Source organism: Lagopus muta, chromosome 5, assembly GCF_023343835.1.
Source record: "Lagopus muta isolate bLagMut1 chromosome 5, bLagMut1 primary, whole genome shotgun sequence".
NCBI classification, from domain to species: Eukaryota; Metazoa; Chordata; class Aves; order Galliformes; family Phasianidae; genus Lagopus; species Lagopus muta.
Window position 1 is genome coordinate 29,051,615 of NC_064437.1, and position 23,966 is coordinate 29,075,580.

The 23,966-nt window shown below is 36.5% G+C and overlaps 1 protein-coding gene across 3 annotated transcripts in view; it reads left to right on the top strand.

The window, feature by feature from the left end:
* Nucleotides 1-58: 58 nt before the first annotated feature.
* TPR (translocated promoter region, nuclear basket protein) overlaps nt 59-23,966 on the top strand; it is a 44,569-nt gene continuing 20,661 nt past the window's right edge. For all 3 annotated transcript variants that reach the window (XM_048946639.1, XM_048946640.1, XM_048946641.1), the window contains exons 1-32: nt 59-261; nt 1,780-1,884; nt 2,211-2,284; nt 3,670-3,766; nt 4,165-4,268; nt 4,859-5,023; nt 5,750-5,842; nt 5,952-6,032; nt 7,136-7,223; nt 7,714-7,854; nt 8,638-8,729; nt 9,574-9,771; nt 10,333-10,440; nt 10,966-11,192; nt 12,549-12,712; nt 13,076-13,215; nt 13,333-13,481; nt 13,808-13,970; nt 14,395-14,529; nt 15,236-15,376; nt 15,515-15,683; nt 16,180-16,346; nt 17,722-17,874; nt 18,580-18,696; nt 19,504-19,707; nt 19,791-19,975; nt 20,404-20,551; nt 20,936-21,073; nt 21,754-21,885; nt 22,727-22,857; nt 23,194-23,404; nt 23,734-23,880. In XM_048946639.1, the coding sequence (XP_048802596.1) occupies nt 111-261; nt 1,780-1,884; nt 2,211-2,284; nt 3,670-3,766; nt 4,165-4,268; nt 4,859-5,023; nt 5,750-5,842; nt 5,952-6,032; nt 7,136-7,223; nt 7,714-7,854; nt 8,638-8,729; nt 9,574-9,771; nt 10,333-10,440; nt 10,966-11,192; nt 12,549-12,712; nt 13,076-13,215; nt 13,333-13,481; nt 13,808-13,970; nt 14,395-14,529; nt 15,236-15,376; nt 15,515-15,683; nt 16,180-16,346; nt 17,722-17,874; nt 18,580-18,696; nt 19,504-19,707; nt 19,791-19,975; nt 20,404-20,551; nt 20,936-21,073; nt 21,754-21,885; nt 22,727-22,857; nt 23,194-23,404; nt 23,734-23,880 (4,518 nt within the window). In that variant the 5' untranslated portion in view covers nt 59-110. The remainder of the gene's footprint in view (nt 262-1,779; nt 1,885-2,210; nt 2,285-3,669; nt 3,767-4,164; nt 4,269-4,858; nt 5,024-5,749; nt 5,843-5,951; nt 6,033-7,135; nt 7,224-7,713; nt 7,855-8,637; nt 8,730-9,573; nt 9,772-10,332; nt 10,441-10,965; nt 11,193-12,548; nt 12,713-13,075; nt 13,216-13,332; nt 13,482-13,807; nt 13,971-14,394; nt 14,530-15,235; nt 15,377-15,514; nt 15,684-16,179; nt 16,347-17,721; nt 17,875-18,579; nt 18,697-19,503; nt 19,708-19,790; nt 19,976-20,403; nt 20,552-20,935; nt 21,074-21,753; nt 21,886-22,726; nt 22,858-23,193; nt 23,405-23,733; nt 23,881-23,966) is intronic.

Consider the following 23,966-nt stretch of genomic DNA (forward strand, 5'->3'; position numbering starts at 1 on the left):
CTACGCTTCCCATGGTTCCGTGGGGCCCGGCCCGTCGGCCGCGCGGTCGGGAGCGTTGCGCCTGCGCCCTGTGCGCGTCGCGAGCGGTGGCGCCCTGCACTGCGCCCAAGATGGCGGCCGTGCTGCAGCAGGTCCTGGAGCGGGCCGAGCTCGCCAAGTTGTCCAAGCCGGTGCAGGGAAAGCTGGAGCGTTTTCTGGCAGATCAGCAGAGCGAGATCGATGGGCTGCGAGCCAGGCATGAGCGCTTCAAGGTGGACAGCGGTGAGTCTAAGGGCAAGGAGGGCGGGCGGCGAGCGGCAGTGGGGCCGGGGCGCCGTGAGGGGCCAGGGCGAGGCGCTGCCCGGAAGTGGCTGGGCTGAGTGGCTCGTCCTGCTGCCCGGTGGGGCCGTTGTTCCCTCAGCCGGGGCCTGGGCCGGGGCAGAGGGTGAGGGGTGGCGGCGGCGAGGTGCCCTCTGACGGGAATGTTGGGACAGGAGGATGTAGCGCTCGGTGTCTGCCGCGGCCTGCGCGGTTCCTGGGTCCCTGGCCCGCGGGTCTCAGCCGGGCCCTACCGGGGTCTCCTGCTGCAGGGAGTGCGTGCTGCGAGGGAACGACGCCTTGTCGCTTTTCTGTGAAGCTACAAACCGCTTTAAAACTGCCTTCAGAATGGACCTAAGGAACAGCTCTTTGTCAGGCTTGTAACGAGCTTTGATCTTTGTCGTGGAGGAGCAATAATTGTTTGTTCGCTCAACCCTCGAATAGTTTTCCTTCTTGATTCTCTGTTGGAAATCATAACATATGTGGATAAAACACGCCATATAGAAACTAAATCTTTCTATTGATTTGGGGATTACTTGGTCACAGAAGACTGGATTGTTGTAGAGAGCTGGAGCAGAAGTTCAAACAGAGGGGAGGAGTAAGAGCACTGGGCAGTGCTGGGAAAGTGGGTCAAGTTGTTGGGGACTGCGACCTGCTGCCTCCCCATTAGCCTCTGTGTTTTTCATGGTAGAAGTCTTATGGAAGTACGTGAATAAATACTGTGAGTTAAGTTGAGGTAACTACATGCTGTAGCGCGTTATTCTCTTTCATGTCCATGCTTCTCTCACATAACTGGAGGGCAGTATTACTTGGAGCTATAAAATATGCTCTGAAACATAAAATATGCAAAAATCATTCAGTGCTTCCCCAGAAGTCCACAGTGCCTGATAACAACACAAACGCTGGTTTTACAACGTATCATGTAGTTAAGTGCTGTAACACACTGTTTCAGATGATAAATCAAAATGTCTGCCTAATTATTTTTTGAGTATGCTGGGAAGTGCAGCGTAGACCTGCATAGAGTTAGTTTTAAGAATCATTGAACGTTTTCCAAATCTCACAATACTTGTCTTTTATTCTATATATGTAGAATTAGTCTACACATGCAAGAAATTTTAAGGTGACATGAGTGAGCCAAGGCTGTATGGTTGTGCTGCTGTAACACTCTAGCTAAATCAAAAACGTTCAAGTGTAGCAGTTAAGTAGAGTTTATTTGTTGATTGGTTTTGCAAGCATAGCAAGCATATTCCTTTCCCATATTAATGAAGAGTTTAAAACAACGTTAATTCAATATGAAAGTTCAACTTTTGGCTTCAAAAGGATATTTTCTTTCAAAATCTACAATAGTGTTATTATTTTTAAAATATTTTATGATTAAATACTGTTTTAAACTAGTGTTCGATAGTATGCATCCTCCGTAAGGAGAAGAAAGAAGAAAAGTGCATTTGAAGTAGAACTCAGGTAATGTTATTAACTTTGCAGAACAACAGTACTTTGAAGTAGAAAAGCGTCTGGCTCAAAGTCAGGAGAGACTTGTAAATGAGACACAAGAATGTCAAACTCTCCGTGAGGAGCTTAAAAAACTTCGTGAGTATTATTGCTTGTTCATAAGACTGGGCAAAGTTGTCACTCTTTAGTCCAGTATTGTATTGAAATGTCTTTAAGTTTTCACTAGGAGTTAAAATTCATAAAATACATTTATTATTTCTGCAAATAGAGACTTTGCTTTTAGTGAAATTTTCCATTTTAATGGGAAAAAAACTGTAATAGCTTTAGAGTCATTTACATTTTGTTCTTCACTATAAATGCCTCTGGCCCCATGATGGTTTTAGTTTGTCACAGTACTGTCTCCCCATCCCATTTACTGGATTTTTGTTACAGATGCCTCACAACTGTTTGTTTTTATCTAATAGATGAACAGCTGAAGTTGCTGAATGAGAAAAATAAAGAGCTCGAAGCTGCTCAGGATCGTAATGCAGCCATTCAGGTACTGGAAGAACTAGACACAGTAAACAAAGAGTTGAGTTTACCTGTCTGATCCTGCAAAGAACACATACAGTCCAACTTGAAATTTGGTTCAGTACCAGTACGTGTATCGATAAACATATTTACATGTCTTTGTGGACGTGTGAGCAAGATAACTGCATGTCTTTTTTTTTTTTTTTTAAGAAGTTAATGTTCTAGCAAACTGAGTTACAGGTGAGCATAAGCCAGAGTAGATCCTTTTATTTGAATTTGAGTATATTCTTACCCCATCTGAAACCTACCAAAGTGTTCCAAAGTGACTTTAAAGTGAACCTCAGAAATCAAGGGTGTGTTTTATATTACTCCTTATCAAACACTGAGCTGCAAATTAGAGATCTGTTTTTCCTCCATCCTTTCCCCTACTCTGGTACAGTTTTCCTTGCATTATGCTCATAAGTGATAAGGAATCGCAGAATGAGTGACATTGGATGACTGATCCAGCAGAACACTAATTTGTGGAGCGGGAAGATAAAATATTGTTATACTAATTCTTCAAGCATGAAAGAGCTATCTGATGTTTCCATGCAGGGCTGTACTTCAGCTTTGCTGAAGTAGTTCATAGTGCTTCCTTAGAAGACAACGGCAATGCTTTGGCTTGTAAATCATGCAAGGGTATTCAGTTCGGGCTCCATTTTTTTCTTTTATGTGTGTTCATTCCTTGATTACTCTGTTATCTTTTGTTTAACGAAATAAAACTGTTTCAATGAACTCCGTAGCTAACAAAGCTGTCCTGCAAAGCACGTTATAATTACATATTGTTCTAGACAGTTCTTTTTGTTGTTTCTTTTGTATTTCTACTGGCCCTTTTGTTGATTTCATCTGCTTTATGTACAAAAATTTCCATTCTAGTCTTTGTTTGCATACAGCTATAATCCTGTGGCAGTCTGGATCTCTATATCCCAGTTAAAAGGCAAAGGCATGGACTCTACCTATGCTGCTGTTGGAAGTTGTGTGATGCTTCTTTCTCTGCTTTATTGTCTGATATTAGACATTTTGTGTTTAAGGACATAAGTCCTGTTGGACATGAATAGCAGAATGATTTATGAGAAAAAAAATAAAAATTGAAACCTGTTATTTATTATGCACTAGAAGAAAAATGTGTTAACTTGCAGTTGTTTGACTTGTTCCCAGTGTGACAGAAACATTGGACTCAGTCATAGTTTCATGTTATGTAGTTTAGACTGATTCAGTTGTCCATCATAGAAGCCTCTTATCCCAGTTTTCATTCGCTAACATTGGAGGGGGTAGCATTTAACACACTTCTCTGTGATGATAAATGTAAATAGTGACTAATCTCTCATAGAAAGCTGATCACATTTCTTTATTACTTTTTTTTAATCTTTTCAGAGCCATTTAGGTAGAGAAAAAGAAGAACTGGAAGCTGAGAAGAGAGATTTGGTTCGAACAAGTGAAAGACGATCTCAGGAAGTTGAGCATTTGAATGGTATAACCAAGAATATATTAACAAATTGGTTCACATAATTATTCTAAGTAGAAGACTTACCTGAACAATTTTACAAGTATGGAATATCCAGTTAGTATAGGCAGTTCCAGAAAATGGATTGGAAAACTAGACAAAAGGAAGCAAAGCAGAAAGTTTTATGGTAATTGGAAAAAACAAAATGTCTTGCAACAGTCTGATAACAAATGTACATGATATGATTTTACATTTACAAAAAAAATCAAACAATATATCATTTTACAGTATACAATTATATACTTTATGTGTCATTTGTCCTCATTCTTTAGAACTTATTTGAATTTGGACAGTAATGAAAACTGATAGTTCTACAGTTAATTCTGCAATTAGCATTTTTCAAATATTGGTTTCGCTTTCCACAGAGGATGTTAAACGCTTAAATGAAAAGCTTACAGAAGCAAACACAGAAAAAGTGAAACTGCAGCTGAAGTTGGATGAACTTCAAACATCAGATGTTACTGTGAAGGTTAGTGGTTTTTCCGTGCATAACGCGTGTTAAGGCTAAAACTGCCAGTGAGCGGTTGTTTACAAGTGATGTGGTCATTTTGTCATTGTTGACGTTAAAAGTAGGTCAAGGCTATTCCTGCTACTTATGACTAATGACTTTGTTATAAAACTGATGGTTGCGGCTGGAGGTGACAAGTGTGTTTATAGAAGACAAGGAAAGACATCAAGTTAAATAAACATGCCCAAGCTTCAGCCGTGGCAGTGGTAGCTGCTTTTGTCAATGAAACGTAGTGATTCTGTATCCACAAAAGCAGGTAAAAAGGAGAGAACCAATTGTTTGGTAAAAGGAGAAGAGGAGGAAAATTTTGATGTCTTAATGTATTGCTTTGATTAGGATAATATGTAGTTAAATGTTCCAAACTACGATAAATGTTGAGGAATGTGTGTCAGGAAGTTCTTAGTAGTCTGAGACCTGTAAGTCAGTATTGCCAATACAACAACCTCATTTGTGGTTACCATAAATCATTGTTACATCTACTCTGTAGTGCTTTGTTAACTTCTTTTCTTTCTATGGAACCAGTACAATTGTGTTTTCATTTCTCTTTTTAGTACCGTGAGAAGAGGTTGGAGCAAGAAAAAGAACTGCTGCAGAGTCAAAACACTTGGCTGAACTCTGAGTTGAAAGCCAAAACAGATGAACTTCTACATACTGCCAGGGAGAAAGGCAGTGAAATCTTAGAACTTAAATGTAATCTGGAGAACAAGAAAGAGGAGGTATTTTTGAATTGAGTGCTTTCGCCTTTCTTTTCTTTTTTCCAAATTATACTTCCTGATTAGCTGAATTAAATGAAAACAAATACTTCATTAACTATTATAAGAAAAAGAAGTGTAATTTCTGCCAGCTGTAAAGAGGTTTTTCGTTTAACTTGTGAATTATAAGGAATATATAGGGAATATATGAGTGTTGAAAATCAGAGTCAGAGATTTTAATGGTAAGCTAGAGATTTTGGCATCACTGATAACAAAAGGATATAACGATATCATGCTATTAAAATGCATGGGAATATAATTCTCAATTGTGTAAGAAGCAGAAGAATCTGCTTTAACTTTTGGTGGGAGGGAGAGCAAGGAATGATGTGTTGTTTTTTTTGTTTGTTTTCCTGGAATCAAAATACATGGCAAAATCATATTTTTTGAAAATGTTCAGCTTTATTGAGTTTCTGTTTGGGTACTTAAGTAGTTTGAACTGTGTCAGTTGATCAGGTTTTCTGTACTGTTTTTCTCCTCTGAGGCTCATGAAGTTACATGAGCGGTTTGAAGATTGTCACTATTTCATTTAGCTGAATGTATGAGAGCCCATTAGAAATGTAAACTAATGCTCTTTCTGGTATCTTTGTTTGATTTTGAGTGAAAGACAGACTGTATTTTCTAAAATAAGTTACTAATTTGTATGATATAATGACAAATCTATACACGATACTCTCATTTACTGTTTGACAGGTTTCCCGGATGGAAGAACAGGTAAACAGCTTAAAACAGTCTAATGAAAATCTTCAGAAACACGTGGAAGACCTTTTGAATAAACTGAAGGAGGTAGGGCAGCTTGAAGTGCATGTATAACAGCATTACAGTTGATTCTACAAAATAAAAAATGTGTGAAATTAATGGTGAATTGCTCCACACCCTGGCTCTTCTTTACTAGGCAAAAGAACAACAAGCTGGTATGGAGGAAAGATTCCACAATGAACTGAATGCCCACATCAAATTATCTAATTTGTATAAGGTAAGCTGATAAGTCAGCAGTACATGTTGTTAGCATTACTTGGGGCTGAGTTTTAGGTTTAAGAACATTGCACACTGATTGGCTGGTTGGTTTTCTCCCCCCATGAAGTGGTGGATTTGAGAAAGGCTATCTTACAGTACAAAATATTGTAAAATGTCCTGTTTTAGGTAACATTTGTAATCTTAAGTTGTTTGCATCACATGGCAGTTTAATCAAAACTGCTTAAAACAGTAATTTTATGCTTACTGATTTAGTGCTTCATATCATATCATATGAGTTGTGTTTTATGATGTTGTATTGACAGTTAAAGCTTCTTACGTAGAGGTTGACTACGGAGGTGTTTTAGGTTTGGCTATTTGAAGTTTACTGCAACAAACAGCACAAATACCAGTGATGTGGTTCAGGCAGCTGGATGTTATACAGTGTCAAATAAGCAGCCATCTAAGCAGGAATTTGTGTCGGTTGTTTTGTCAGCTCAGAGTGAAAAATATTCTGTAGTGTGTTAAGACAGCTGAAAGAGCCAGCTGACTGGTCCTCTGTTTATCTGCTGATTTCACGGATTAAGTAATCCTGTTTTGTGAGTTTTCATGCATTGATAGTTATATACCTAGCATTAAGTGCAATAGAATGCTTAATTTCTGCATGAGTATTTTGTCTGGTCAGATCATAGATGATGTTACCCCTGCCGAAGCATTGTACAGTCTTGTACTTCTGAAATCTTTAACTGAAAACAAACACAAACTGTGTATATAATATTTTGAATCTCAAATTCTTAAGGAGATCAAATTTGAATACTCAAAATTTCTTAGAACTGTTCCTTTTCTTCAATAAATAAAAAGCTAGTACCACCTATAAAGCAGCTAAAGGGCATGCCAACATTAGTTAGCTTTGTCGTAGCATATTGGTGTCTGATGTGTCTTACTTTCAGGTAGGTGTCTTGCATCAATTGAGATTTAATCCACGTGGAAACAGAGTTGTCCAGCTTAGGTGAATCTCCTACTATTTTACTCAAAATCTCTATAATTTTGGTCTGTTTGAACTTTATTATGAAGATAGTTGCTCTTACTACATAGTAAAAAGTTACACGAAATGCTTTTATTTAGAGTGCTGCTGATGACTCAGAGGCAAAGAGCAATGAACTGACAGGTGCGGTAGAAGAGCTGCACAAGCTTCTAAAGGAAGCAGGTGAAGGTAAGCTTTGAATGAGAAGTGGAGGAACAGAACCTAACAACCTCTTTATAACTAAGTTGACAAGCTTTATAACTAAGTTGAGCATTTATGAAGGGATGATCCTTAGGATTTGGGGATGGAGGAAACGCTACACTTTGTAACAAACATTTTATGTGTCTATTTTAATTTCCTTGGAGGTCTGTGTGTACGAGGGAATCCTCAGATACACATGAAATTTTATTTTGAATGTTGAGGAGAGGACCTAATTTTGCAGCTTTTCTTTTCCATTTTATTTCTCAGTTTGGATTTCATTGATAAAAGGGCAGTTCTCATTTTATCTCTCTTCTATGTGAAGGTGATAGGCAGCAGTTCTTGTTTCTGTCATTATACTGGGTATTCTTATAAGCATGAGCTTCTGCAAGCTCTGTAAAGTGGAGTTTAAAGTTTGTATGCCAACTTAGATTGTTCTAAGTGGGGGGGGAGAAAAATGAAAATTGCCTGTCAATTTTAGCTAATAAAGCAACCCAAGAGCATTTGGCTGAGTTGGAAGAGGCAAAAGCTGTAATGGAAAAAGAATTGAGAGAGAAGATAAGTAAGCTGGAAAAGGAACTGGAGAATGCTAACGATCTACTGTCAGCAACAAAACGTAAAGGTAGGAGTGACATTAGGAACTAAAATGCATAGAGCCTCAGACATTTTATCCTTACCAGTTTTCCATGAAATTAGTAATGCTGCATGTATATAGGGAATGCAATAATTCGTATGTAATGTGTATGTAGGTAGGTGTTTTTCCCCACTAGATAAATACATTTTTTTTTCAAGTTCCTCTGTTAATCTGATATATCTTTTCATATAAAAAGTAGAGGAAAATTTCTCTAATGCTGAATCCGTTCTACTGTTAATGGTTTTATGGTGACTATAGCATGAATGGTAGACTTCTAACGAAGAAATCTGTCCTTAAATTTTTATTTACTGCTAAATCTTGCTCATAATTGCTCTAGTTTTTTGTTGTTTTGTTTGTTTGTTTTTGGAAAGAAGAGCCTGTTTATTCAATACCTGTAGGAAGTTTGTGGAGGCAAGAGAACAGTCCAAGAGGGAACAGAGGCATCAAGTACATTTGTTATCTCTGTAAGGAATGTCAACAAGTCCTCTGCAAAAGCTGTTCATAATTTCAAATTAAACTGGTTGAAAGGCCTAATGATGTGCAATAAAGAATATTAAGTATAATATCAATCACTTGCAACGTATACCTAGAGAAAACATTTCCACCAGTAACTTTAAGAACTTAAAATATAATTATTTAGAATACACTAGTTGTAAAGTACAAAGGTATATGAGAACATTCTTTATTTTTAATAAAGAATAATTATAATGGTATTATTGCTCCTTTTTTTTTTTTTTTTTTTTTGGCTAATTGGTGGTATTATGTGTTCAGGAGCCATATTGTCTGAGGAGGAACTGGCAGCCATGTCTCCCACTGCTGCAGCAGTCGCTAAAGTAGTAAAACCTGGAATGAAATTAACGGAGGTAAGTGAGAAGAAATTTGCCAAGTTTCAAGGCCCTTGAAAAGCCAGCAGAGAGATACTAGTAATGGAGGAGTGTAGATTTTCATTCACTGGCTGAGAACTGGTATAATTCCCAACTAAAGTAAACAAAATGTTGTGTTTCAGGCAGGCTTGACTAGCTATAATATTGGCATGTTTATGCAATATACATTTTAGATTCAACTTAGTATATTAAAACATACAGAAGTTTTGGTTTTGTGTCTTTTTTTTTTTGTTTGTTTTGTTTTGTTTTTTTTTGTATTCCTGGATTTTTTGTGTATGTGCCCACAGCTTATTTTCTGTATTTTTGACAGGACGTTTTCTTTGTTGATACATATTTGCATAATTTAGGTATTTTTTCTGCTGTGGGCTTGGCTTATACTTGAAGGAAAAAATGAATGTAATGATACATGAATGTGTAGATTTTTTTCCATCTGTCTATGGAAATGTGTTCTTTTTGTTTTGGTCATTCTGTTCAGCCATAAAATTATATTCCATGCTTGCTATTTTCTATTGTGATACTACATTTCTATTTTTTTATATTTCTATTATCTTTAGTTTTCTTAAGGTTTGTCACTTCTACGTGGAATTCTTTAATTGCATACAGTTGCACTGTAACAGTTTGCATTTCTGAACTGCTCTGCCATGGTGTGAGTTATAAGAACTTTTTTTTCTTTTTAAGTCAGTCTGGTTCCTTTGAATTAATTTGGTTACCACTGTATAAACCTACAGTGCTCTAAGATACCAAATGTGTAATTACCAGTGGTTCTTTGATATATCTGGCCAGATTTGTCTGTAAATAAATAAATAAAAATCTTGTGTTGCAGCTCTACAATGCATATGTAGAAACTCAGGATCAGTTGCTTTTGGAAAAGCTGGAGAATAAGAGAATCAATAAATATTTGGATGAAATAGTGCAGGAGGTTGAAGCCAAAGCACCAATTCTGAAACGTCAGCGTGAGGAATTTGAGCGTTCCCAAAAAGCTGTTGCTAGTCTATCTGCAAAGCTTGAGCAAGCTATGAAGGTTAGTATAAAAGGAAAAGAAGCACAAAAAATATGAAAAAAAAGAAGATTTTGATGTCTTTAATTCCAAAGACTGCTAAAATATGTATAAACAGGGTCTTTTGTTCAGCTGTTCCTGTGGGGGAAATGCCCATTAAACTTCACCTTGAGAATTATTGAGCTTTTACAGAATTACATTGTGTTTTACAGAAACAACATTTTTATTACTTTGAAGTTAGCCTTTAGATGTGATTTTTGTGGTGGAAAAAGAATATAGACTTCAGTGTTTCTATTAATGCACACTCTAATGAAGCATTATACGTCATGGCTTCTGATTCCTAAGTACATGAGGTTTAACCTTTTAACTTGAGGAAATAAAGCTTGATTTTAATTGAAAAAGTAAAGCTGCTGGTTAGTCTCGAAGTAAGCAAGATTAGTAAAAATCTGTTATGCATATTTAATTCACAGTGCATACCTCAGTAATTGACATCATATTTCTCTCTCTCTCTCTCTCAAAAAAAAAAAAAAAAAAAAAAAAAAAGAATTTTCTTGAATGAATTACTACATATTTTTTTAACTGCAGGAAATCCAGAGATTGCAGGAGGATGCTGATAAAGCCAATAAGCAGACCTCTGTGCTTGAAAGAGAAAACCAGAGACTGGAAATACAAGTGAAAGACCTCTCACAGCAGGTAGAACAAATGCTGCTGTAGTTTTAAAATGTGCTGTTTACAGTTTGTTTATTAATATAGTGCTGTTTTTCTAAATCTACTTGAAAGCTGTGTTCAGCTATGCTCATTCTTGGGCTGTCATAAGAATTATTAATAGCATTTCCCTGAGATAATATGATATTTACATTTCTGCTTACAGAACTGGATTAAGTTTATGGATAGAGGAGAGGCATCTTTAGAGTAATACCGTTCAACATCTGTCTGGAAAACTAAAGTATAATTTGTTTTTTGTTTTATTGGAAAGCCCAGTGGTAGGTTTCAGGAATTGAACACCAGAAATATCTACTTCAGATTTTGATGTGGTTTTCATTCTGCCAATCTGTCTTTTTAATAATGCATTTACCTCACAAGGATGTGTTTATTGTAACAGTTCATGTGTTGTAGGAAAAAGAAAATACTTGAAATTATTTTGTAATACTGTTTTTTTTTTTCTGAATGAACTTTTAATACTATGTGCAAGTCTTATGCTAGATTGTTCTCTTTCAGATTCGTGTGCTGTTAATGGAACTTGAAGAAGCTAGAGGCAATCATGTGATTCGTGATGAAGAAGTGAGCTCTGCTGACATCAGTAGCTCTTCCGAAGTAATATCTCAACATCTGGTGTCTTACAGAAACATTGAAGAACTTCAGCAGCAGAATCAGCGTCTCCTGGTGGCTCTTAGGGAGCTGGGAGAGGCTAGAGAAAAAGAGGAGCAAGAAACAACATCATCCAAGTAAATAATTTGTTCTTTCTATTGAAGTGTTTATACTGTGTAGTAACGGAATTACCTGCAAACTGTTCAATTTTTTGTTCTTACTGATTATGTGTATATAAGTTAATATATGCTCATGAGCAACTCCGTAATTGTGGTTTAACCTAGGAGAGGGAGCTCAGCACCACACAGCTCTTTGCTCATCCCCGCTCCCAGTGGGGTGAGGGAGAGAACTGAAAGGGGAGAAAAAAAAGTGGAACTTAAGAGTTGAGATTAACAACTATTTACTAAGACAGAAAAGGAAGTGGGTAAAAGATTAATAATTACAATATATAATACAATAATCACACACACAAACACACAGAACAAGTGATGCACAGGCAGTTACTGCCCCCCCTTGCCAACTCCTCACTGTTTTCCAGTTCTTGGTTTTTTTGCACTATGCCATATGGGATGGAATATCCCTTTGGCCAGGTTAGGGCAGCTGTCCAGGTTCTGTCCCCTCCCAGCTCCTCGTGTTCTCACTGCCCCACCTGTGGGGGGCTGGGGAAATAGTTGAAAAGCAGAATGTCCTTGGCTTTGTGCAGCACTGCTCAGCAACAACTGAAACATTGGTGTGTTATCAACATTGTTTTTCTCGTGAAGCCAAAATACAGCATTGCACCAGGCATAGTGAAGGAGAAATCTATACTGTCTCAGCTGAAACCAGGACAGTAATATATAAGGGCAATTGTTATTAAGCAGATGCCATATTGCTGTATTGCTTTATGTCTCATCATTCCCCCTTCAACATTGTTTATTTGACTAATGAAAATAATTTTTCTTCAAACATTCTTCCTAAACATTTTTTTTTTTCATAGATACACAGGTCTGAGAATACACAGTGAAATGACAGCCTATCATAAAATAGGAGTAGTCTGTGTGAAAATCTTTTAAACTTGTGACATTCAAGAAAAGTGATTGTCAGTCCTCCACTAAATGCAATTCCACACATAGATGTTATTCAAAGAAGATTAAGTTTTCATTTGTGCTGAGGAAAAAAGAAAAGCATATGGTCTATAAAGCTCATAAATAATGTGATTCTATATTAAACAGTCTCAGCATGATTTTCTGTTAATGCTGCTGTTCAAAGTTACTCACGTGAACAGAATTACCTCTATTCTGCCTTTCATGAAAGGGGACGCCTACTTTCTTTCAGTCATCTACAAAAATCAAGACCTTATGCCATTTTTCCCATATGTTTTCTGAAACATCTCAGTGATGCTTAGCTTTCAAAGGTAACGTGTACTCTGGAAGACTTGTCACAAAATCTGAGAAGTGTGTAACCTTGGTAAGCCTTGTTGTTATATTACTAAAAACAACTGGTCTTGGTTTCAGAATTTCTGAGCTTCAAAGTCAACTTGATGAAGCTCTCAATGAGCTAGAAAAACTGCGTGAGTCACGTCATCATCAGTTGCAGCTCGTTGAGTCTATCGTTCGTCAGCGTGACATGTTTCGCATATTGTTGGCACAGACCACGGGAGCTGTCATTCCTTTGCAAGGTCAGTTCTGTGCTTCTGTGCCAATTGTTACAAGCTTCCAGGGGTGATGCTAAAATGAGACTAGTAATTTCTGTTAATTTCCTATTCCACTTTTACGCTTAGTTAATTGAAGATCCATGAATTGCATTTGGACACATGATTCTATTTCTGTAGTGTAATAACTTCCACGTAATGACTCGCCTGTAGTGGTGACTACATATGTGATGTAGTAGCATACTGTAGGTGTAAAGAATGGGCAGTCAGTCACTTGCTTAGGAAAACACACGACTTTCCTAGCAACATAGTATTGTTCTTAGGTTATATGATTTTCTGCTTTGCAAAGCCTTCATTCAGTTGTCATCTTTAAAATTTATTTTTTTCTAGCATCTGGTATCTTGCCAGAAGAGATTTCTCTTACATCTACTCCAAAGCGCTCAACTATACCTCAAGCCATGTCAACTCCAGCTCCAGCGTCAATGAGTGAGTCAGTGGAGACTGCGGAGGCTAAAGCTGCACTTAAGCAGGTATTATTTTTTTTTTCAGAAAACACTGCACAAAGCTGTTATTGTGGTGTTGGTTTTGTTTTTTGTTTTTTTTTTTTTCACTTTTCTAAGCACATTGATGTCTATTCTTTGATGCAGTTGCAGGAAGTTTTTGAGAACTATAAAAAGGAGAAAGCAGAGAATGACAAGTTGCTGAATGAACAAAATGAAAAGCTTCAGGAGCAAGTCACAGAATTGAGGTCACAAAATGCAAAGATATCCACACAGCTGGAGTTTGCCTCCAAACGGTAAACTGGCAATTTGTGTTACTTTATGTATGTGCTCTTAACAGAAGAATCACATGGTCTGCTTGATATAGGTTGCTTGGGAAGAGTTACCAGTTAAGTATCAGCATTATCTATTTTGTTTAAAAAAAAAAAAAGAAAAATATCATAAGGGTGGGATTGAGAATATACCCCGTAGTTAAGTACAGGTAGAGGCTATCTGAAAACCAGTGCATATCAACATGAAATGTATGTCTGTGTACTTACACATCTTATGTTTAAATTTAAAAAAAAAAGAAAAAAAAAAAGTATGATGGCAAACATTCTTTGCTATGTTGTTCTCTGTGAAGTTATGAAATGCTGCAAGATAATGTTGAAGGCTATCGTCGAGAAATAACATCTCTACATGAAAGAACCCAGAAACTCACAGCAACAACTCAGAAGCAAGAACAGATCATTAACACTATGACTCAAGACCTGAGAGGAGCTAATGAAAAACTGGCAGTGGCAGAGGTGAGTACTACAATGGATGAGGCTTCACGTATCCCAAGTTAGTGCTAGAATTTTTCTTAGAAGTTGTTAAAACTGGATGTGTGATAGTTTTAAATGTCAACTACTGTATTCGTAGTATGTATACTTGTGTGTTTTTGAATCTAATGGTGTTTGTTTGCAACTTCACAGAAAATATCTCAAGTACTGAGTAAATATGGAATAAGATATCCAAGGTGTTTCAGTACCCGTATTTATATAGTAAATAGAATGTGATAAATGAAGCAGTTGTGTTATTACTGTTCTTGGCCTTGATTTATACCCTGTAGTTTTAAATCAAAAGCTTGCTGCAGTAGTATTAAATGACCATGCTGGTACTATCTGAAGTAAAAAATAAAGACCAGATTTGGGACAGATAACAAAATTTGTATTGTTTGCTATCTTAAAGGTGAGAGCAGAAAATCTGAAAAAGGAGAAAGATATCTTGAAAATGTCAGATGTGCGTTTGACTCAGCAACGTGAGTCTCTACTGGTTGAACAAAGAGGACAGAACTTGCTACTTACTAATTTGCGAACTATTCAGGTATGGAATGTTACTCATGGTAAATATCTGTCAGTCTTCGGTAAATGTCAATTGAAATTGACTTCCTGAGTCATAGAATAGAGTCTGAAAGAGGGTTGTTTATTTGTTACAAGTTGACACTAAACATAAATTATTTGAGCAACTTCTTTAAGATCTTTTTAATTCCTGTCTTGCATTTAAGATTTTGCCTGTGTAGATAATAGAGAGTTTTGAAATGATAAACAGGGTTTTTGCTTTAAGGTGGAGACAAAATGTGAAACAAAGAAAAAGGAAAAAAAAAGGTTGTGTGTTTTTATAATAGTAAAATTTACCAATGCTTGCCTTAATAAAGTATGCCTTAAAACAATAGGGGAATAGACTATTGTTTTCAGTTTTTAAGGTAAACTTACTTTTGTAGCATAAATATGTAAGGTTGCACATTTTGTCATATTCAACTTTTGTAGAAGGCTTTTTGTTTTTTTAATCCCTGTATTAGACCACTTGAGTAATGGGTTTTCTCCTGATAATACTTATGTCCATATTATTAAAGAATATTTCAAAACTAAGTCTAAGTCTTAACTGCTGTTTCATGTATAATTATTGCTCCATTTAGTAATTAGTGTGGTTAGAAGTGTTATGACAATAAACCATTATGAAGTGCTGCAATAATTCAGAAGAAAATTATTGAAATATGTTGTAAGCATACTGCATTATGTTCTTTTATCAGGGAATACTGGAGAGGTCTGAGACGGAAACAAAACAAAGACTCAATAATCAGGTAGAAAAGCTGGAGCGTGAGATATCTCAGCTAAAGAAGAAACTAGAAAACGAGGTGGAACAAAGACATGCTCTTACCAAAAATCAGGAGGTAAATATAACTATGCTAAACTTGCCTTAGTAAAAATAAAGCAAGAGTTGAATGAATGGCTTCTGCCAGCTTGCAGTGGATTTTCAGATGTGAAATTTAGGAGCTCAGGTATATTGGAACTTCCTGCTGTGTGTTCAGGTTCACATCCTGGATCTTAAGAGGCAGCTAGAGACTGAGACAAACCGTCATGTTCACACGAAGGAGCTTTTGAAGAATGCCCAGAAAGAAACTACAGTGTTGAAACAACAGCTTAATAATACAGAGGCTCAGCTAGCATCTCAGTCATCACAGAGGGCTCCAGGGAAAGGTAAAGATGTTTTCCTGCATTGAATTTCTCTTTATTTTAAACACTATTATGTGTAGAATGGTAAGATTCATTACAATTTAGAATTAAGGAGGAAATATAGTAAATAATAAATCACCTCATTTTTGCAACCACAAATTTGAGTGAAAGATAACCAGGATGAGTTTTTAAAGTAAAATCAATGTCCAGCAGATTTTAAAAATGGAAAAAAGTAAAACCAAACTAAACGAAGAATCGCTTTTATTTTTATTTCAGGGCTTTTACATCTTTAAAGTATCTGTATTTAAGCAGCCAATTTTTTGTGAATCAGCAGTTTGTTGTAAGCCATTCTTTTGTTTATAAATAACAACTTTCTTTAGGGATGCTTTATGAGGGTGATTTTATTTTCTTCTAATTTTTCTCCCAGTTATCCTCAAAAAATGTCAGTTTTTAAATGGAGCAGCTGTCTAAAAAGCTGAAGTAGACTTCCACAGTTAATGAATATCTCCTGATGTTATAGGTCAGCCTGGTACAAGTGAAGATGTGGATGATCTTGTAAGTCGACTAAGACAAGCTGATGAACAAGTCAATGACCTAAGAGAAAGACTCAAGACTAGTTCTAGCAATGTGGACCAGTACAGAGCCATGGTTCTTAGTCTAGAGGAATCTCTTAATAAGGAAAAACAAGTAAGTAGTTAGCATCTAACACTCTTTATTAAAGCAAAACGAGAAATATAATGGAAGATTTTACTTTTTGTTTGTACTGTGTTCTGTAGATTTATGGGAGGAATTAGAAAGCACCTGAGGGTAGTTTAGTTTTAGCACTGTAAAATAATGTAGTTAGATCAGACTTTACACAACTTCATTAAAAATACTTATAATGAAGGAAATATTAAATGTGTCTTGCAACATATTTTTAAAATGTTGAATTGTAAATTTGACTTAGCTTTGTACTTCCTTCAAAAGAGGAAATTCTTCCAAAAATTCTTCCTCGCTGTGATCATTGTTCTAAAAATATTATCTCTCAGTCAAAGCAGTTAAATCCATACCTTCTTTAGCTAAATAATAATCTTCAGTGATTCTGAAGAACATTCTTGATGTGTTCACTGGAAGAGCTTTATAACAACTCTCCCTTCTGTGAAATACTTGACCATTTTAATGGTGAACGAGGTGATCTTCTTGCAAGATTTTCAGCATATCAAAATAAGATCACGGAAGTAGGACACTCATTTTCTAGTGAAGTTACAGCTTCATAAGATGGTGTGTTTTTCTAGTATCCAGTTCTCTTCTGATCTGTGATCTGTCTTCTGTTACTGTATAACTTAATCTTAATTGTGGCTTGATTTGCCTTATGAGTGTTCCAGGTTTAGTGTGTTTTAAAAAAATAAAAATAAAAAAAATGTTGATGCATGGCTGAACGTAGTCATCTAAACTGTATCTTAGGTGTACTTCTAGCTTGGAGAAAAGAAGGTTCTGAGAAGACTTTATTGTGTGCTTTCAATACTTAAAGGGATCTGTTAAGCAGGAGGGAGACCAGCTTTTTACATGGCCTAGTGATAGGAAAAAGGCTGGGGATGGCTTTTAAACTAAGACAGAGGAAATTTAGGTTAGACATTAGGCAGAAATTCTTTACTCGAAGAGTGGTGAGGCACTGGAAAAGGTTGCCCAGAGAAATTATGGATGCCCCATCCCTGAGGGCATTTAAGCCCAGGTTGAATCAGGGCCCTGAGCAATCTGATCTAGTGGAAGGCAGCCTTGCCCGAAGAAGAGGGTTGGAACAAGATGATCTCTATGGTCTCTTCCAATCCAAGATATTCTGTGATTCTATGTATTGTAGTTTTGAAAAAATAAAATTTTTTCAGTGTTATTTTTTAGTTTCAGCATCTTCAGTGATGTACTAAATGAAATGTTGAGAAACATTCTCAACCTTCTCAACCAGAGAAACCTTCTCTGACTATTACTAAATATAACTAAAATCAAGGTGCCATATTTAAAGAAAAAAAAAAAAAAAGAAAAAAAAAACCCAAACGTATCTATATCTAATTATGAGCTTTGATGAAAGGTGACAGAAGAAGTTCGTGCAACAGTTGAAGCTCGTCTGAAGGAGTCTTCAGAGTATCAAGCACAGCTGGAAAAGAAGTTGATGGAGTCAGAAAAAGAAAAGCAGGAACTTCAAGAGGAAAAGCGTAAAGCAGTGGAGAATATGGAACAACAGGTACACATCAAATACCACCTCTCTTAGGCTCTCTTGCACTGTCATCAAGAATGAGTTTTTACTTGATTCCCTCCTTCTGTAGGAGCAGTGCATTGTAGTAGTGCCCCAAACTAAATCTCCTAGGATATACTGAAGTCTAACTAAATCTGAGAGGTTTCCAAACATGAAGTTTATCACTTCACTGGGATAGTGACAGCTTTAAATGGACTACCATCCTCTTGAACTCTAAGCACTAGTTACAGTAAAATGTGAGCAAGCCTTTGAGAAAGGTTTTGTGTAATCTGTTTTGGAACATGAACCAAAGCAGTACCTGTAGGATGCATGTATCCTAAAACTAGAGTAACCTTTGTCTCTATTTGTATCTTATTTGGGCTCTAACTGGGCTGGAAAGAAACATCGTGAATGCAGTTAGTACTGCATTGAAACCAGACTCTGGAAGAACAGTATTATTTTTTACATAAGAAAGAACTTTGAATGTTTGTAAGACAAAGATGAGGGAGTGTTTCTTTTTATGTTTTAACTGTTATAGAATAATTGTGCTTCAGCTTTAATTTATTCACAACTGCCTACAGTCAAAGCTGCATTCAATACTTAGTTAAATACTTTGTCAGTTAGTCTTTAAATTTTTATTTGATTTTTTGTTTGTGTTTGATTTCTTTTTTTTTTTTTTTTTTTTTTTTTTTCTTCCCTCATTCGTCACTGTAGCTATCAGAACTAAAGAAGAGCCTGTCAGCTTTGCAATCAGAAGTTCAGGAGGCCCTTCAGAGAGCCAGCACAGCTCTAAGTAATGAACAGCAAGCCAGACGTGACTGTCAGGAACAAGTATGTTTGTTGTATTTGCCTGTTTTAGCCAAAGGTAGTAAAATTAATGTTAGTTTTTCATTGTTTTTCTCTTGAACTCAGGGCATTTTTCAAGGTTATCCTGCCAATTGTAATAGAGAAAATGAAAACAACTGTAAGAGCATTTTATCTGTTTTATGAATCTGCCTTCTTAATGCATCACTGTTTTACATTATCAAACGTTTGTAAATTAAACTGACTTTGAGATAAAGTGATGCTGCAAGCACAGTTTTTGTCATTAAAAAAAGCAATGAATTCCAAGGTTTGCTTCATTATGTAAAAAATATATTAGCAGCATGTGATAAGGTTAGCTGTTGTTTAATCCAGCCCCAACATTTATTAGACAGTCTTCCTTTTTTTTTTTTTTTTTTTTTAACCTAATGTTACAACTGCAGGCTGTCCTTAGCTTTTTACCCTCATGTACTATATATCTTTCCCATTCACATGCAGAAATAATTGGCAGATGTTTTTATAAAAATTTCCATGTCTCATCTGTGCAATCTACAGCAAGAGCATTGACTGTAGATTATCTACAAAAAGTGTTTCTTCCACCGACCCTCTCAAAAGAAATGATTACGCTTTCTAACTTTTTAAAAAGAATAATTTCTTCAATTAATTTCAATAATTTCTAAAAGTATCAATATCTTCTACACTTAGGAATGATGAAAGGTTTTGGTCAGTGGTTTTGTTTTTGATCAGCATTCACTAATTTTGTCCAGCATTTGAGAATCTCCAGGTAGTATCAAGCACAACATAAAAGGTAACAGAATCTGTAATTGTTTTCTTCAGGCAAAAATGGCTTCTGAAGCTCAGAATAAATATGAACGGGAATTAATGCTTCATGCTGCTGATGTTGAGGCATTACAGGCTATTAAAGAACAAGTTGCCAAGAATACAGCAGTAAAGCAGCAGCTTGAGGAAGCTGCACAGAAAGCTGAGTCTACGTTGCTAGAATGCAAAGCCTCCTGGGAAGAGAGGGAAAGAATGATGAAGGTATGATTGTTTTTATGGTTGCAGTAGGTGTTATCAGTTGCTAGTCTACATGAACTTTAAATTACTGAATAATTTTGTTGTAGGATGAAGCTTCAACACTTGCATCCCGCTGTGAAGATTTGGAAAAACAAAATCGATTATTACATGAGCAACTGGAAAGTCTGAGTGACAAGATGGTGACCTCTATGAAAGAAGCTATGCCAGCTGCATTAAATGTTTCTCTCAATGAGGAAGGGAAATCTCAGGAACAAATTTTAGAAATTCTTAGGTAAATTCAGCTCTGAGCTCCTTCTGTTGGTGGTTTTCATTCAATTTCCCAAATAAATAGTTCAGTCTTACTTCATATTTGGGAGACAATGTATAAAACTTAAATATGTTTTTAGTAGGTAGGAGATGATTGTCCTATATCAGTAAATAGTAAAGAGAATTTCTTTCTACTCCTAGAAAAACAGCAAAGTCAGTTTTGACAGGAAGCTAAGGTAGATTTTACAATGTGTGACTGGCAGGAAAGTTTCATAGAGATTTTCTTTTTTTTTCTTTTTTTTTTTTTTGTAAATCTAAATTTTTCTATGGTTTTTGTCTCAAATTTTCATCTTTATGGATCAATTTCTATACTCCTTTAGATAGAGGATGCTTCTATTTAAAATGCCTTGCTTCATGTTTTCATTGACATGATGCCTTGTTTGTCTTGCGCAGATTTATACGTCGAGAAAAGGAGATTGCAGAAACTAGATTTGAGGTGGCCCAGGTGGAAAGTTTGCGTTTTCGTCAGAGAGTGGAGCATCTGGAAAGAGAACTCCAGGAAGTGCAAGACAGTCTCAATGCAGAGAGAGAGAAGGTGCAGGTATGGTTCAATATTAATGTTTATGATGTCAGGAAGTAGAGGGTTGCTCTCTGTGTTCTGCTTTCTCTCATTGCTGCTTGTGCTCAAGAATTTTGGAAGAATCAGAACCTTCTGTATTGAGGTTGGTATCTAGCCAAATGGAGAGTCTTGTCCTGGATCCTGAAAAGCACTGGCAATACCAAAAGCACGTAAATGGGGAAAATAAAGATCCTTTATCTGTTTTTTTTCCCAAACTCTTTTTTTCTTCAGTGATATTTACTTGTTTTGAATGTCTGTGTGAGATAATGAATTTCCACAGTAGTTACATAAGTTAGCATTATGCCTAGTCTCAGTCAGTATGGATATGTGTACAAGCAAAACAAATGAGTTAAATATTTTTAAAAGGTAACAGCAAAAACCATTGCGCAACATGAAGAATTAATGAAGAAGACAGAAACCATGAATGTACTTATAGAAACCAACAAGATGCTAAGAGAAGAGAAAGAGAGGCTAGAACAGGAGCTGCAGCAAATGCAAGCAAAGGTTAGTACTGGTCTCACGTATGTTTGCAGGCATTCAACTTGGTGAGTTAACATATGGATATACTGTTAATTACTTAAATTGTGAGTATTCTTTTACATCAAACTCGTATGAGGAGATGTTCCATTTTGGATTTAAGGTGACATTGTTCTTAGAATATTGCAGAGTCACAAGTTCAGTTTTCTTTACTGAAAATCAGCATTTATCACTGATGTTGTAACAAGGATATTATCAGCAGATAATGGCACAAAAATACATGCAAAGTAGGCCACAATTTTATTGAGAATGTAAAAACAAAATGTATAGATATCTCTTCCCAGTTCTACCTACGCATTGCTTTAATAGAATCCAGTGTGGTTTTGCTTGACTTCTAATACACAGTAATTCATTTCTTACAGCGAAGGACAAAGTAATGGTTTTGAGATTGTGAAGCTATAACTATAGTTGTTTTTCCTGTAGGATCATAGCCTACTCTTGCTTTCTGTTACTTTTCCTGCCTCCAGCTGGCTACTGAGAGGCAGAGTTGGGGAAAAAAAAGCTTTATCATGACTTTCTTGGGGATGTTTTGTTTTTTTTCTACAGTCTTTTTGCTGTCTCTGTCTTTCTTATAGTCATTAAACAAAGCCTACCATATTCCATTTTCTTGAGTCTCATTCAGTTTAATCTCCAACTTTGATTTTCAGGTACGCAAGCTTGAGGCAGACATTCTACCTCTACAGGAGTCTAATGCTGAACTGAGTGAGAAGAGTGGAATGTTGCAGGCAGAGAAAAAGCTTTTGGAAGAAGATGTCAAACGCTGGAAAACCCGAACACAGGTGGGAAATGTACATTTTAAGAAGTGTTTTGGAAGGGAAAGAAGAGGAAAAAAGTTCCAAAACATTTTTTAAAACAAAAAAAACCACACAAAACTATGTAATTTAAGTGACAGAAAAAAAGGAAATGTATTTAAATTTAAATCTGCATAAGCAATGTTTTATAGGTAGGCTGCTCTAATTCATAGGCAGACTAAATCAAAACACAGAATGACAGAATCATAGGGTTTGGAAGGGATCATCGAGTCCAGCTGCCCCAGCAAAAGCAGGTTTGCTGCAGTAGGTTTTACAGGAAACCATCCAGGAAGGTCTTTAATGTCTCCAGAGAAGGAGTCTCCACAACCTCTCTGGGAGGACTCTTCCTATGTTCCAGTTTGTGCCCATTGCCCCTTGTTCTGTTGCTGTGCACCGCTTAAAAGTGCCTGGCTTCATCTACTTGACTCCCACATTTTAGGTATTTTTAAATAGTGATCCCTTCTCCAGGTTGGCAGTCTGAGGTCTCTCAGCCTTTACTTGTATGGGCGATACTCCAAGCCCCTCCTCGTCTATGTGACCCCCCACTTGACTCTCTAGAAGTTCCTTGTCTGTTTCAAACCCTTAGTTTTAAAGTCCGGAGCTGGATGCAGTCCTCCAGATGTAGCTTCACCAGGACAGAGTAGAGGGAGAGGGATAGCCTTCTTGACTGTGAGAGCACACTGCTGTCTCATCGCCAGCCTGTTATCAACCAGGACATCCAGGTCCTTCTCTGCAGAGCTCACAAAACAGTAACTTGTTTAAAAAGATACCCTGAATGTGTCTGTTTAATCATCTTGTGAAAACGCAGACTGTTTTGTCAACCTTTCAGCATTTGTTGAGTCAGCAGAAGGACACGGATCTTGAAGAATATCGGAAGCTACTTTCAGAAAAAGAGGCAAATACCAAGCGTATACAGCAAATGAGTGAAGAAACAGGCAGGCTTAAAGCTGAAATTGCCAGGTATTGTAAAAGTCAATCAGTAAAACATCTGATGCAAAGCTTAATGTTTATAATAAAATTGCATATGGAAATGTAACTTCTTCACTATTTCCATGTAATTATTAAACTTTTGGTGTTATTGATGTAGCCTGATAACATACAAATAAAATAAGAATTGTTTTGGAAGATGTCTCATAGCTAAAGAAGCTCTAAAAAGCATTAAACATTTGTACTGTAAAATCCTAGAGAATACGATTTACAGTGGATGGTGCCTACAGTATTGCATAAATGAGTGATATTGCAGTATATTATTTCAGACTTCTCACTTGCATCTCCTTTTTCTTTCTTGCTATTTAGAACTAATGCATCCTTGACTACAAGCCAGAATCTTCTTCAGAACTTGAAGGATGAAGTAGCCAAAATAAGAGCAGAGAAGGAAACTTTGCAGAAAGAACTAGATGTTAAGGTGGCTGATATACAGGAAAAAGTGAAAACTATAACACAGGTCAAGAAAATTGGGCGCAGATACAAGACTCAGTATGAGGAGCTGAAAGCACAGCATGATAAGGTAGATATGATTTTGTTTGCAAAGAAATTCAGTTGTGTGTTTTCATGTAAAGGTCATTAGCTGGATTATACATTCCCTTTGCTGTGACATGAGCACTTACTTGCAAAGGGAAAAGCAGAAAATTACATAGTTATGCTAACTCAGAAAATGAGTTCTATATCATTTAATACTTTGCTATGTTGTTAACACAACACTGGAGTTCATTAGAATGCCTGTGTTCTACCCAGAACTTTTAAAATTATTGCTCTGCATGCAACTGCAACTTGTGAAAGTGAATGTGTTCTAACTGGACAGCATCATTCAGCCTGATACCACTTGACATATTTCAGATGGTTGCCGAAGCAGCAACTCAGTCTTTAGTAGAGCAACAAGAAGAACAAGTTTCTGTCCAGGAAGTACAAGAACTGAAAGACTCTCTCAGTCAATCTGAAGTGAAGACAAAGACTTTGGAGAATCAGGTTGAAAATTTACAAAAGGTAAGAACAGAGCAAGCAATTTCAGAGGAATTTTTCTGGAGTCTCAAATAAATAACTGTGATGACCATGATGGTGGTGGTCTGTGT